Source organism: Poecilia reticulata, linkage group LG1 (assembly GCF_000633615.1).
Source record: "Poecilia reticulata strain Guanapo linkage group LG1, Guppy_female_1.0+MT, whole genome shotgun sequence".
Classification (NCBI taxonomy): Eukaryota; Metazoa; Chordata; class Actinopteri; order Cyprinodontiformes; family Poeciliidae; genus Poecilia; species Poecilia reticulata.
In genome coordinates, this window is record NC_024331.1 from 11,500,918 (window position 1) to 11,515,007 (window position 14,090).

A 14,090-nucleotide genomic window follows, 5' to 3' on the forward strand; every position below is an offset into this window, starting at 1 on the left:
GTTATTTACCGTTAATTGCGATGTTTCAGTTGTGGTTTCTGACATATGCAATATGGGCAACCGCCCAGGGCGTTATTTTTCTAGGAATGTTCACTGGAGTGTCCAAGACATGTAGCTGCAGATCCGATGAGACAATGACAAAGTTGATCATCGAACCTAGGTTGTCCTGGTGCCAAGTGCACATATGGACACTCTTATGCCTGAACAAGGTGTTCAATGGACCTTACCAAGCTCCGCCCAGAAACGCCCCTCTAAAGTCCCACGTGGCTACATGTCTCACAAACAAAGCCTCGCTGAGCTTAGTTTCTATGTGTAAACATGGCGTCTTTCATTTCAACTGACTCTCTGCAGAGTATTTCTGAGTCGATTAGTGTAGCATTTCTGCCGGATTTTMAAAAAATATCAGCCACGACAATGGACAGGGGAACCAACAAGTTCATGTCATCTTTTTTGGACGACATCAAGGTGTTTTAGCCACGCGATGCCTCCAACATTGTGCGCATCACAGCTAAATGCTACCGGTCAATGAGGAAAGAAGCAGATTCTCACACACTCAGCATAAATATAGCTGTGGACAAAATCACTGACGCCTATTGTTCTTGCAAGGCTGGGTAAGTCATGGTTTTGAGGGTTACCTTTGAAACCAGTGATTTCTGTTGTTGGCAAATGTTTGAGTGTGCCTAGGCCTTATACACTGTACTTGGTGCTAGCGTGGCTAGCACGATTACAGTTTAGTAAAAAGCCTTTTCAGGTAAAATAAAATCTTTAATGTATGTCACATACGGTACACATTGCATGTACCTTATCTGACATACATACTGTTAGCTGAACAGTCTTACGTTAGCTGTTCAGCTAACGTAAGACTGTGTAACAGACAGGCTTCAAGGTGCAGAAGTTGTATCTGTACTGCCATTATGCTGTACTTAGCTAAAAGGTTTGTATAATGGATGTGTTTATTATTGACTTTCTTCTTGTCATTCACTAAACACAAAGAAAGTAAAGCAATAATACTTACAGCAGCACACACTTCTTTGTTCTTATTGATCTTACAACGGTTGAGCTCCAAATGCGGTCATGCACAAGCTTTGATCCAAGCAAGGCATTCCGTTTCAGATTTTGGAAATCTGTGAATTTTAGTTCCACAAATATGATCAGGATACCTGACATCGCCTGTACAGATTCCCCACTAACGGTGGAGAACCATTCTTTTTCGAGTCCTGACGCAAAAACTTTCTGCYGGTCTGCTAGTCCACAATGTACATTAGCATGTGTTTACTACTGTAGCTTGTGTTTGTCAGACGGTCACGCACGTGGTAGCTGCGCTGTGATGTAAAATGGGCATTAGCCAATGAAACGCGGCCCCTGTGGTAAGGTCAATTATGGACAGTCCACAATAAACACAGACGTCCAACAACAGAACACCACTCGGATTCAGATCAGTGGGGTCATTCCTTCCAACCACAACCCTCCAGGTCCCACTGTCATTGCCCACCGGTGCGTTGAAGCACTTTGAACTGCCTTGTTGCTGAAAATATGCTATATAAATAAATGACCTACACAGCAAATTCAAAAGTGTTAAATGTTTTGGTGTTAGTAGACTTTCTGCAAAAGCAGAGTTAATTTTACACTTATAGAGTCACTTTCTGTTTATGTAACTCTGGGGTGTATATTATTAGTAGTTAAAATCCAGTGTTAAAACAAAGTGTTTCCGCATCAAATCTAGAGGTGTTAAAATAGAATCAATAACTCTTTACTTCTGAACTCTATACTCCACCAGCGGCTCTAACACTGAAGGAGTTAATTCACTGACTCCGTCCTAGAATCACAGATTCCCACCGAAGAAAAGTGACAGAAGCCAAGTCATTTCAGGACTATTTACTTTCCACATGTCTGAGTTATTTACTGCACTTGGTAAGTTATTTTTTTCTGAGATGGTTTATAACTATTATTTTGAGTTGAACTCAACCTGTATGATAGACGTCACGTTCGCCACAGTGCTCAGTGTTAGCATATTTAGCTTAGCATGCCGAATGTTAAGTATAAGTATTGAAAAAAATTGAGCTGGTGAATTCAATCAAATTCTTGGCTAACTTGAACAGATCTTTTTTATGTTGAGAGCATTATTCCCACTGTTGTGTCTTCTTATATATGTTTTGCAGGATGTTTTAATCCTTTTATTGTCTTTTTGTATGCATTAGAACCAGTCTGGTTGAGGATGAATCACCAGTCGTCAGCCTAACCTCCCCTTCCCGATCCCTCCATGGATTCTCCGAAGATTCAAGCTCAAATCCAAAAATGATTATGTAAGTGTTAATATCTCTGAAACCCTACATTTCTGTAATTGAGGCTTGTTGTTATGTTGTAGTAAAATGTATTCCTTCGTTCCATTTTTCATTATTATGTTTTTTGTTTGTTATGATCCAGACACTGGCTATCGTACTCAGAGACTGAAGACTGTCTAATGCAGTAGAGGAGCATGTTGGTGTCTCTGACCAAACGTCATGAACAGAACAACAACCTGAAGACAATCTGTTAGTGAGTGGACATCTCTCTGGTGGAGTCAGAGAGGAACTGTCTATTATCAACAGAAACAGAAACTGGGTAAGAAATGATGGATCTACCAGTAATCTACCTGATAAAAGAAAATTTACTCTATCATATTACATGAACTGCATGCATTGATACAGGCTTTATTTTCTCCACCTTGTACTTTGAACAATTTCAAGCAGATTGTATTGAAGAAAAATGTATTAAGCATACTGCATTTTGTATTGCACACCTGATATGTCAGACCTTTTAATAAGCAATATGTGAATGAAAGTGACATGTGAAACATGCACATTATTCCACGTTCTAATATGTTTTGTAATTATGGTGCACATTTTGAAATAAATGCATTTGAGAAAATCATTGCCTCTTTATTAAATATTTATTTTCCAAAAATTTTGTAAAAGTTAAAAACAATAAAATACATATTTAATATTAATAACAAATAACTCTTATGAAGTTAAAGAAGTACTCTGTGAGAGTTATTAAGATCTAACACTGAATTAGTGTTAGTAAGTGTTAAATTATTAACTTCACCAGATTTGATATTTGACACTTTATAAGAGTTAAGGTACTAACTCTCCAAAAAGAGTTAAATTAATACTTTCTGGTGTGGACCCATATAGACACTTTAAAAGTGTTGAAATAAAATCTGACAGAGTTAACTTGGGCCTCCTGGATTTGCTGTGTACAGTACCCCTGCCAAGGACTCCAAAAATGGTGGGTAATCTGAACAGTTCTTCGGCGCGTAATCACAAACAACATTCAGGACCTGTTCTCCCACTCGTAGGAGCGAGGCTATCCTTTCATTCACCGGGGTGAACTCCCACATAAAGGCACAGAGATTGGGGGGAAAAGTATGCCCACTCCGGCTTAGGGCCTCTCACTGGGCGCAATTCCAGAGTGGAAGAATATCTAACCCCTCTCAAGGAGACTGATTTCAGAATCAGAGCCATGAGGTGAGGCCGGCTATTTCTAGCTGGAGCTCACAAGCTACCTCAGGCTCCTCCCCCACCAGAGAAGTGACATTTCACATCCCAAGAGCCAGCTTCTGTAGCCGATCACCAATGTCCACGCCCTAGGTTACCACTCATCCCACACTTCACCCAACCCCTTTGGCTTCTCTCATAGGTGGTTAGCCCATGGGTAGGGGGACCCACATTTCCATGGGTTAAAGTCTGGTCACCAGGCACCCACCAATGTGCCCCACCTCCAGGTCCAGCTCCAGAGTGGGGCCCTGCTAACCTGTTTCCAATGGTTTTGCTCATCATAAGGGGTCTTCGGGCTGAACTTTGTCTGGTTCTTCACCTAGGACCTGTCTGTCTTGGGTGACAATACCAGGGGGATAAAGCCATCCATCCATCCATCCATTTTCTTTACACCCTTGTCCCTTAGTGGGGTCGGGAGGGTTGGGCATACAGCCCAAGACAGTGTATCTCCTAGGATCACTGGGACACTCAAACCCCTCCACCACGATAAGGTGGCAGCCTTACCATAGTAAGTCATGTGATGTCCAATCCAATAATATAGATCACTAAGAAAACTTGCCATTTATGTTTTACAAAATGAAGCCTTAGGCGCAAATTCAACCTGTGAGACTACTCTCCTTAACCGGCATCATCTATCACTACGACTTTGTTGCAGCCAACCAGGACGCTCCACCGCTCCACTTCGGTCCAATCATCCAGCAAAAGCTCCTTTAAAAGGCGAAGCAGCCACAGGTCCACCCAGTTCAGTTGTACTTCAAGATGGCTTCAGTCGTGCTTCAACCCACCTCCTCCCCATCTCCACCATCAGCCTCCTGGATACCTTAGGTCCTATCAAGACTCCCCTCCAAGCTCCACCACCAGTGACCGGGCCCGAGGAAGACTTACCTGAGCTTTGCTTGAGCTGATCACTCAAGCTCACAGCGAGTCTCGGCTTGCATGTCTTTTATCGGTGTGCGAGCTCCAAATTCTCGGTCTAATAAAATTGTCTAACTTAGCAGTTCTCAACGTGGGCGGTACCGCCCCCCAGGGGGTGTTCAGAGGACGGCAGGGGGCGCTGGCGGACATTTTTACAAAAGGGGGGTGCTGGGATGCCTTTGGGGGGCGTTTAGTCGAAGGTAAAATTTGCACCTTAAATGCAAATCAATGCCAGTTTAGACTTTGAGCAACTTGGTAAAACTGTATTGTGTAACATTAAATCATGCTTGGCTGGAACTGTATCAATGGCAGCTCTCCTTCTATTCAGTGTTTGTAGCTTCTTGGCGCAGCTCCGCTCCTGCTAGTAGCTTCACCGGCGCATCAGTTCAGCGTTACACCGGCTGATGACGTTGCTGAGATTCACTTTGTCTGGTATTTTTGCCAGTTCTGTGATCATGTTAAGCAGCAACTTATCTTAACAAGTGTTTTATTTCCGTTTAAAGGCTGCACGCTTCCATGGAAGGACAACAGAAAATCTCTCTTGTAAACATGCAATTACTAAAATCACGATGCACTGACTTTGTATCCCTCTGAAAAATGAACCTATTTAAATAAAGAAATAAAGAAATCCCTCCATGGCTGATACCACGATAGAGAGCGTTCATTTTATAGCGTTAACACGGTGCTGTAAGTGGTCCGGTATGAAACGGGTGTGATAGAATAACGGTACCACAGCACTTTGAAATTTCAATAATCAGAAGACCGAAATTGTTTCTGTTGTTTTAAAAGGTTTATGTCAGTCTGCCTTTTCCTCATCTATACGTTTCACGACGGCCCTGCACCTTGGGGGTTAAAAAAAAAAAAAAAACGACGTGCACATTGCACAAAACTCTGAAACAGGAGAAGCGGGACATAAAACGGAGCAACAAACTAGATGTGAATTATGGCATAAAAACGGAGAATCCAACGCTGAACAGTGAAAAATCAACACATGATGTGAAACACATGACGATTAGGCGGTACAGCAGGTGATGAGTGAAGATTACTGTTGGTCAATAAACGATAAAATAAATCTAGCAACAGGAAAGAAACTAAAGTGGACATAGCAATAAACGGAGAGGATCATACTAAGGAAAGGAAACTAAATGGAAATGAATGATGAACAAAATGCAAGACTAAACTAAGAAACTAAAGTAAATACAGAGGAATAAAGAGGTATGGCAAGACCTTTCAAGCAATAATTAATACAGAGGACTGTATGGCAAGAATAAACAGACACTATTTCCAGATAAAAGACCATATCTAGTACTGAGAATAAATATATCTTACAAACCATAACAGTAAAGAACTGATCACTTATTTATGTTTTTAATTAGATTTGATATATTTATTTCTTCAACATTATTTTTCATGTCAGTGTTAATGTCATGGATCTGGAACTTTTGTTTTTCCACTGAAAGCTCTGGTTTGCATAATAAATGCCATGTGGGTGAAATTTTATGGATGATACTCTGATGTCCCATTCTCCTGAAGGCAGCACAGCGCTGCACCACCAGAAACCGACAGAAACACTGAAGAGAAGAAGAGTTATGATTAATGTAGTTACAGTTCTATCCATTTAATGTTGCAGAGCTCAGTCGTTTTGCAAATAGTTCAAAGTTTAAACTGGCATGTTTTACATCTTTTATCTGCTCATTTTGTTTCCACTCTGATTGGCTGCTGTTAGGCCTACCAATTTTAAGTTGAATGTTCATTGCATTTTTTTGTAGACGCCTGTGAAAATAATTTCTATTCCCATGGCTTTTTTGTTCTCTGGAAAATTATTTTTGATGATAAACACAGAAACAAGCATAAAAATCAAAATATCTAGAATGGTGACAGTAATATTAATGATAAAATAATGGCCAGTGCAAAGTAGCCTACAAATACATTGGTGGGGGTGGTGAGGGACCTGGATGAAGGCTAAGGGGGCGCTGGCCCAAAACAGGTTGAGAAATACTGGTCTAACTGTTATTTCTCTCTCAGTTTGAGTCTCTACAGATTGAAATAATTTTAAAAAGCAGTTGTGCACTGGCTGTTAATGCTTTAAGAACAGTGTGCAGCTGCTGCTGAGTTACTGTCTGCAAACAGATGCAGGCTATGAGAGAGGGGAAGGACATGCGGCAAATGTCACCAGGCTTGGAATCGAGCCTGCGACCACCGGCATGAGGACTAAGGCCTCAATACATGGGTTGTGCCTTTCCCCTGCGCCACCACAGCACCCCAGGAGAATGCTCTTCTATAGATCCTTTGACCTCTATTCTATTTCTGCTGCTTTTTTAAACTTTACATATTGTCTTTGGGGTACTTTTGACATAATTAGTTGTTTTTTTTAAGGTTTTTTGTGGCTCTAGTGGTCAGACAGGAAAGTGGGGGAAGACAGGTGGCAAAGGTCATCAAGCCAGAACTCGAATCTAAATCCCATGTATGGGTTGTAAACACATACCCCTGTCCTACCACGGTACCTCCTCCCAAGAAAAGATTACATTTGCTATGTATACAATTGAATAAAACAGCATTTTTAAGCAAAATTAAAGCTCCAAGCAGCTCTCACTGATGCACAAAAAATCTGGTGCATATCGGCCGATGCAGTGAGGAGATATTGCTGATGGAATAACCTAGTGGGTGCAGTGGAGTCAAATTACAATGTAATGCTGTTGTGCTCTTTAGAGGTTCACAAAAGTCAATCATAAAAAGTTTGGTGCAAATCTGATGACGCCTGTATGATTTAGAGGTGACGGCCAATCAGCCATGACAGAATTCATCATCATGTCATTTTATGTAAGTTGGCCCTGGTTTAAAACCATATGAATCAAAGAGTAAAAGTAAGACATTAAGCAGAAAAAACAGGTGACTTCCTATTGGAAGTGGGTGGGGCTAAGGTGATGTTATCAATTGACCATTTAAGATGAGGGCTGGTCTGTATTGTATGTGGAAGTTATTGAACCTTGCTGTTTTATGGCAAATAGTCCAAGTTTGACACATGTTTTGATGTACAAGAAATCCTTTGATAATGTTTGACCTTCAATGTCTCAAGAGTGTGTTGAGTGATTTTGAAGACAATATCTCAAAAGCTATAGGATGAGTTCGCTCAGATACGTCTATACAAAAGAGAAAATGGCAGCATGGATCCAAAATGGCCGACTTCCTGCTGGGTTTGGACCATGGCTCCAAGAGACTTTTTTGTAGGTCCTGACAAGATGCATGTGTAACAAGTTTCATAATTCTGGGTTAAAGCATGGCTTGGGGCTGATCATTTAAAATATTCTACGGGTCGCTGTAGAGAAATTAGACGATGCCCACCAAAGATTGTTGTGGATTTCCATCGGGGGTCAGTGAATTTGGTGCAGCTCAGTTCAAATCTAGAGACTTTAGAGCCAAACGTATGGCAACCTGTAACTTCGCCACGCCCATCGAAATCTCTTTGCGCTTTAAAGCAAGTGAGACCAAGTTGTTATCTGTCTTCTGACACAAGATCAGGTTGATTAGCTCAAGTGGGTCAGAGATAGAGATTTCCAAATAAAAATAGTCCCAAGTCACTTATTTGATTACTGACGTCATTAGATGACGTCAGACTATGACAACATAACATCGTCAGGTATCCAACCAAGATCACTCATGCCAAGTTTGGTGCCAATTGACCTTTCTATGTAAAAGTTAGAGCGATTCATTTTCTTTGGCGAGTACGTCAACTTGGGCTCCCAGCCACGCCTTCTCAACATATACAAAAAGTCCCCGTTTTGATAACTTTTAAAGCCCCATCCTTTAGCTGCATCCTGACCAAGAATAAAGGTGATAAGTCAAAATCCCTAGTAGGATTTTTTTTAAAGTTTGATGTGAGTAAAATTGAAAAATTGTCAAAATTTGACTTTTGACCCAAAAATGGCTGCCTCCCTGTGCATTTTAGAGGTTACCTCCAAGAGACTTTTTTTCTTGATTTTGGGGGATCTTCCTACATACAGAGTTTCAGATCTCTACAACCTACGGTTCCTCCTATCTCACATTAATGGGGGCTAGAGAGCACTTTGGCCACTTAAGCACTTTTTTGCGATTCCACCGGAATCTGAAAATTTTACTTGGGGGACAATTTTCTGTGAAGTTTGATGACTTTTTGAATATGATAAAGCCCCCAAAAAGTTAATTCATTTGACAGAAGAATTGTAATAAGAAGAAACACCAGAAGAAACACTATTACAATAGACCTTAACAGCACTTAGCTGCTCTGGCCTAATTATGTATAAATAAAGCAAAGGAGGCTTTCATACCTGAATATGAAGATGAAGAGCATTAACAGCATGCAGAATGTGGCTACATTGTCCATGGTCTTCATGAGCACCACCAGTTGCCTCCTCAGTGCAGGAAGGAAGCGTACCAGCTTCAAAACTCTCAGCAGGCGAAAGGTACGCAGCACTGATAGGCCTCCCTCGGCCTCACCCACAATCTCCCACACACTGAAATACACAGTTCACACTAGGATACATATCTACCACTGGCAAACACAGATTCAAAAAACAATCTCTACATTCAGGCGAAAAAGAGTAAATAATTTTCCGTGTGACATATAATAACTGAAAAACTGAATTTATGGTTACCAATTACCAATTTATGGTCAACATTATGGTCAAAAAGGTTGATTTTTGGTTGAGGTCAACAATTGATGGTGGATCAATCATCAAACAAGAATCCAATTCTAGCCAATTAAGCAGTGTTGAATAGATGTCATTGAATTAATGTTGTTTTGTGGTCGAATTCTAATGATTGAAAAGCCAGCGTCTGATCAATGTTGAATCAATTTATGCTGTTTGTTGCACCTTACTCCTCCTCCTTTGGGTGAGAGTATTTAATAATTGAGCGGGGGTTAATTACGTTTTAAATTAAGCAGTTGAGTTCAGGGGGTTGTGAATCCTTCCTGTAAATTTTCTTACTAATCTGTAAAACCTGCTAATCAATGATTCAGTCTTTTGATTCTTGGATTGGTAACTGGGTAAAAAGAACTAATTACTAATTGTGCGGGATCTTTATAAGCATATGGACAATTTTGAATAAATTTCATCATCAGCTTATTTGGAAATGTTTGTGGTCAGGGGAAATGTTATTCAGTATATTTGAAGTTCATTCTGTATGTACAGTGTATTGTAAATAATTTTCAATCCAACTACAATACAAATCACATTTTGCACTATTTTTCTATGTTAAATCAACACTGATCCTCCCTGAATTATTTCTTTATGTTTTTCTGATGAACATCCCTTTATTTTAAATATTGATTCCCTCATTTTAAAATGAGTACAGTATCATAAATGCTACACTATGCTGTAGCTTGATAGGTAAATGTGATTTTATATGTTGACCAACATTAAAATACATATTATGAATATTTATTAGTGTATCCTTGTTCATTTAAATTTGAGAGTACAAGGGGAACTTTACGGTTTGTGTGTTAGTTCTCAGAACTATTACCAATACACTATTTAATATTTCGATGTGTTTCAAAACTTTTCAAATGCTTTTTATTGTGTAACTGGCCCAAACCGGCACCTTCCTTCCTCTTATCTTGGATCAAACTACAGCAAAACTATAAAGAAGCGGCTTCATTGTGTACCAGAGTGGGAGAAAGGCATTAAAGAACCAAAGTGACATCAACCAGAGTCAAACTTGGATTACCCCAACTCCAACTGTTTCTCTGGTTCATACAGTACAAGGCTTAACCTCATGGACGCTGCTCTTTCTTTCTTTCTTTCTTTCTCTTTCTTTCTTTCTGACTGTTGTTCTGTCAGTCAAAAAGGAGTCAAATATGTTTACATATCTATGCCTGTTTTCTTAAATAAAATGTATTATCAATGCCATGTCATTTTTTAAAGTTTGCGTACACACATTTTTGGAAATACATTATGTAATGTAAGATAATTTTGAATGACATAATACCCATCATCTGCCAAAATTGTGTAGATCACCAGTGAAGAAACTTTTAATGGTATGTTATGATGTAGACCTATCAGACCAAAACATTTACATAAATCAATATTGATTGCTTAACTTTGATTCAATATAAAATCAACACAAATGTGTATAGCTCCACATTCAGATGATGGTTGAATCAAAATTGTTGTATCAGTTATGGTTGAAATCCTAACATTGATTCAACATGTACGTGACTGACCACTTTCAATATCGTTTCAATGTCAGGCTTCAATATGGATTTGATGTTTCTGCCTAACATTGTTTCAACATTGATTCAGTCATTTCTCTTTAAAGGAAATGAAAGCAGTGTGAAAGAACCCAGTGAACAGGTAAAGGTTTCAAACACATTCATAATTTATCTTATCCTACTACATAATGGATTGAACACAGGCCCTCTGGACCATGTGTTCAGCCATTTGGCTTAGCCACCTCAGTCAGAATCCCTGTACCGGCAGCTGTGGAGCTGTGAAGTTAGGATCAAAATGATTTTCCAATAACATGACGAAGTTTTAACGTTAAACTTTTCATTTCACTATCAATGCACATCCAAATATTTCCTCCTACCTGATTATGACAATGATGCTGTCAAAGCTATTGTAAGGGTTCTTGATGTAGCCAAAGAGACCGAGAGCCAGCATCTTAAGAAGCATCTCCAGGCTGAAGAGGCTAGTGAACACCATGTTGCTGATCTCCAAAATGTCTGTCAGCTCCTGTGGCTTATGTGAGGAACATGGGGAGAAGCAAAAATGAAGAAATAAATACAGTTAGTGTCTTAGACAGGTGTTCATCAAGGTTTCTCAGAAAGTCTTATTTAAAAGGCTTATAATGGGCTACATATGCATGGACAAATTTCTGATTTAAAGCCGGACCAATCACACCGCGACTCTGCGCGTTGCCTCGTGCGCTGCAGTAGCTGGATTAAGTTTACCTCAGCGCGGATCCCGTGCGCCTCCTTTCACTCAAACTGGACACAGGCTGACCTGTATGAATATTTACATCAACCCCCTGTGAGGAATTATGGTTCTTTCCAGAGTTTTTGATCAAGGTAGGACTTTAAACACCTCTCTGATTAGCTCTGGTTGCAGCTCTACATGAACTGCAGGAATAACTTGTAGTCGCGCTTTCAGAGGTGCGTTGAGCGAGCGGTGAGAATGATTTATATTTGTGAACAAAGAATTTTGTGCGGCTTTTCCATCTCAACATGCCTGGCTCTGCCTGCGCTGATAAAGTTTATCTATGTGTTCCTGGGTGTATTAGTTAACGAACTAGCGCTAGCCTGATCATGCAGGTTCAGCCTGGTAAGGAGCTTTCGCGCTCTCCTGTCTGTAATGCATCACGCTGATTTTATATTATTATTTTTAGTAATATTTTTCTGGTTACACAATGCATCAAACCTTGAATGCTTTATCCACTTACTCAGACAGAGTTAATGTTCGTGGCCCGCAGAGATCTGAGAAACTCGTCCCATAAACTCGACCAACCAGAATAGTTTCTGTGACGCTTATTAAAAACTCAACAGACACAAAATGAAAGAGCTACTAAAGCCACATAGCAGCATTGAATTAAATCTCCCGTTTGTTGGGCATCTCTGCGTAGTGCAGCAGATTACCTCATCATGCAGGGCCGGTCCAAGGCTGTATGAGGCCTTGAGCAGAAACTGATTTAGGGGCCCCTTTTGTTGCTAAAAACATCAGCACCTCTAACAGATGTGTTGGATTTAATCTGAGAGAGGGGGAGTAGTTTAATTGGCCAACCAGAAAGCAATCAGCTATAACTGTAGTTTACTAAATTGTATTTGTGAACAAACAGAGCTCACACTTAAAGATTAAACTCATAGCATCAGATTGTAGCTGTGGTAACAAAACAATCTAACTATGAATATTATTTGAATTTTTACAAAGTAAACTTGCCAGCTCCTTAAAATCTTACATTTAAACATTAAACAATTTAAAATCTTTTAATTTATGTATGCTGAAATTGAATCATATTTAGCAGCATTGATCATCTCAAGAAACAAGTGTTACATTCATGTATCTGTGGTCTGTGTTAAAATATTATCATTTATGTCCCCTGAAGCCCTGGGTGCCTGATGGAGCTGCTGACTTAATTTGGATTAAGCAAAAGTTCAAATAATTGCTATTCATTTTAACTGTATATTTTGATTTGTTGTTTTTAAGACTAGTTGTGGGTTTAAGTAGTGTTTCACTGGCAATGGTTGCCCGTAACGTATAATTACCGAGTGATATTTTTAAATTTCCTGTCACCTTAACACCTTTTAATACAAAAACACGGTGGACCGCCAGTGGACTGCCTCTGTACCCTGACCGCCAGGCTTAGCAAGTTTTCTGGGGGAAACCCTGTAAGTGGTAGGTTTTTAGACTTGTTTTTTGTGCATATTGGCTGTTTGATTAGAGAATGACATGGAAAAAACAAAGTTTATTTCATTTCAAATAAGATAGAATAGCTTATTAATCTACCACTGTTGCGTCCCAAAAGTGTACAGTGCCAATGTAATGCAACTCTACTTTGAGTTTCTTTTCATTCCCTAAAGAGGATGAGTTGAGGAAAAAACGGATTTTCAACATTTAAAAAGGTAATTTTGTGATTACAAATCAAACAAAGGTCTCTCATTTTGTGCCATTAAATGAGAGAGCCATCAAACCCACAAGGACAGCGCCGGTTTCCAACCAGAGCTGCTCCTGTTCTTTTTGAATGAAATAATTTCTCTCTTCTGATCCCTCGCCCTGGTGTTTGGAACAAAGACAGCGTCCAGATACTCCAAAGGAGGAGGATGTGGAAATTGTATGTCCTGACCACAACAACTGCTTATCTTTGCAGTGCCAGGTGGATTGGATCTAGGCAGGGCGCCGTATAGGGGGGACAGTTAAGACAATTCCAAATGCCCCTGGCCGACAACCCCCCCCCCAAAAAAAAATTAGGTTTTTTTGAGGGGGTTTAAAGTTAAAGAAAAAAAATCAAGGGCCCTGTTAAAGAAAAATTTAATCTTTTCATGTTTTTAAAACATTTTTTAGCAGTAAAATTAAATGTTGCCACTCAGACACCAAAAAGCACACATCCATATTAATCCTGAACACACACTGGATCTGCATGAAATGGTTTGATCCTGTGCGTGAAGGTGACGGTGTTCAGCAGCACTTGATAGAAGACAAGAATGACTGTGGTAGTTACTATGCTGCCAAGAAAAATAATAATTGGGTTTTCAAAAAATAAAATAAAATGGAGAGATAGAGAGAAAAAAAGACAAGAACCCAGCGTGTTGAGCAGTGGCGAAGCTAGACTTTTAAAGTTGGGGGGACCAACGGGGGGCCCCAGAGGTCTGGGGGGTGCAAAATTTAAAATGTGTGTGCGCACATCTCTATATAATTTTAAAAAATAACCAAACTGAATATTTGGTTATTTTTTAAGCCCCTCTGTCATTTGACATGTTATAATTAACACCTTTGACTGGCGCACATGGAGACATGATAGACTTTTACGCATAGAGTTCATCGCAGAGGAAACTAAAATCAATCAAATTAAAGATCCTTTCTGAATATCATCTCATGGACTGAACTAAATGCGTCTTTCTGACCGGGAGCTGACAGCGTGTTGAAGAGTTATGGACACCTTGGTTAGGAA

General features: G+C 39.8%; 1 protein-coding gene across 3 annotated transcripts in view; it reads right to left on the bottom strand.

The window, feature by feature from the left end:
* LOC103463029 (voltage-dependent T-type calcium channel subunit alpha-1H-like) overlaps nucleotides 1-14,090 on the bottom strand; it is a 246,303-nt gene that overhangs the window by 95,797 nt on the left and 136,416 nt on the right. For 2 of the 3 annotated variants that reach the window (XM_017304532.1, XM_017304529.1), the window contains exons 11-12: nucleotides 11,016-11,167; nucleotides 8,756-8,941 (exon numbers count right to left, since the gene is read on the bottom strand). In XM_017304532.1, the coding sequence (XP_017160021.1) occupies nucleotides 8,756-8,941; nucleotides 11,016-11,167 (338 nt within the window). The remainder of the gene's footprint in view (nucleotides 1-8,755; nucleotides 8,942-11,015; nucleotides 11,168-14,090) is intronic. The other variant, XM_017304531.1, reaches the window with a different exon arrangement.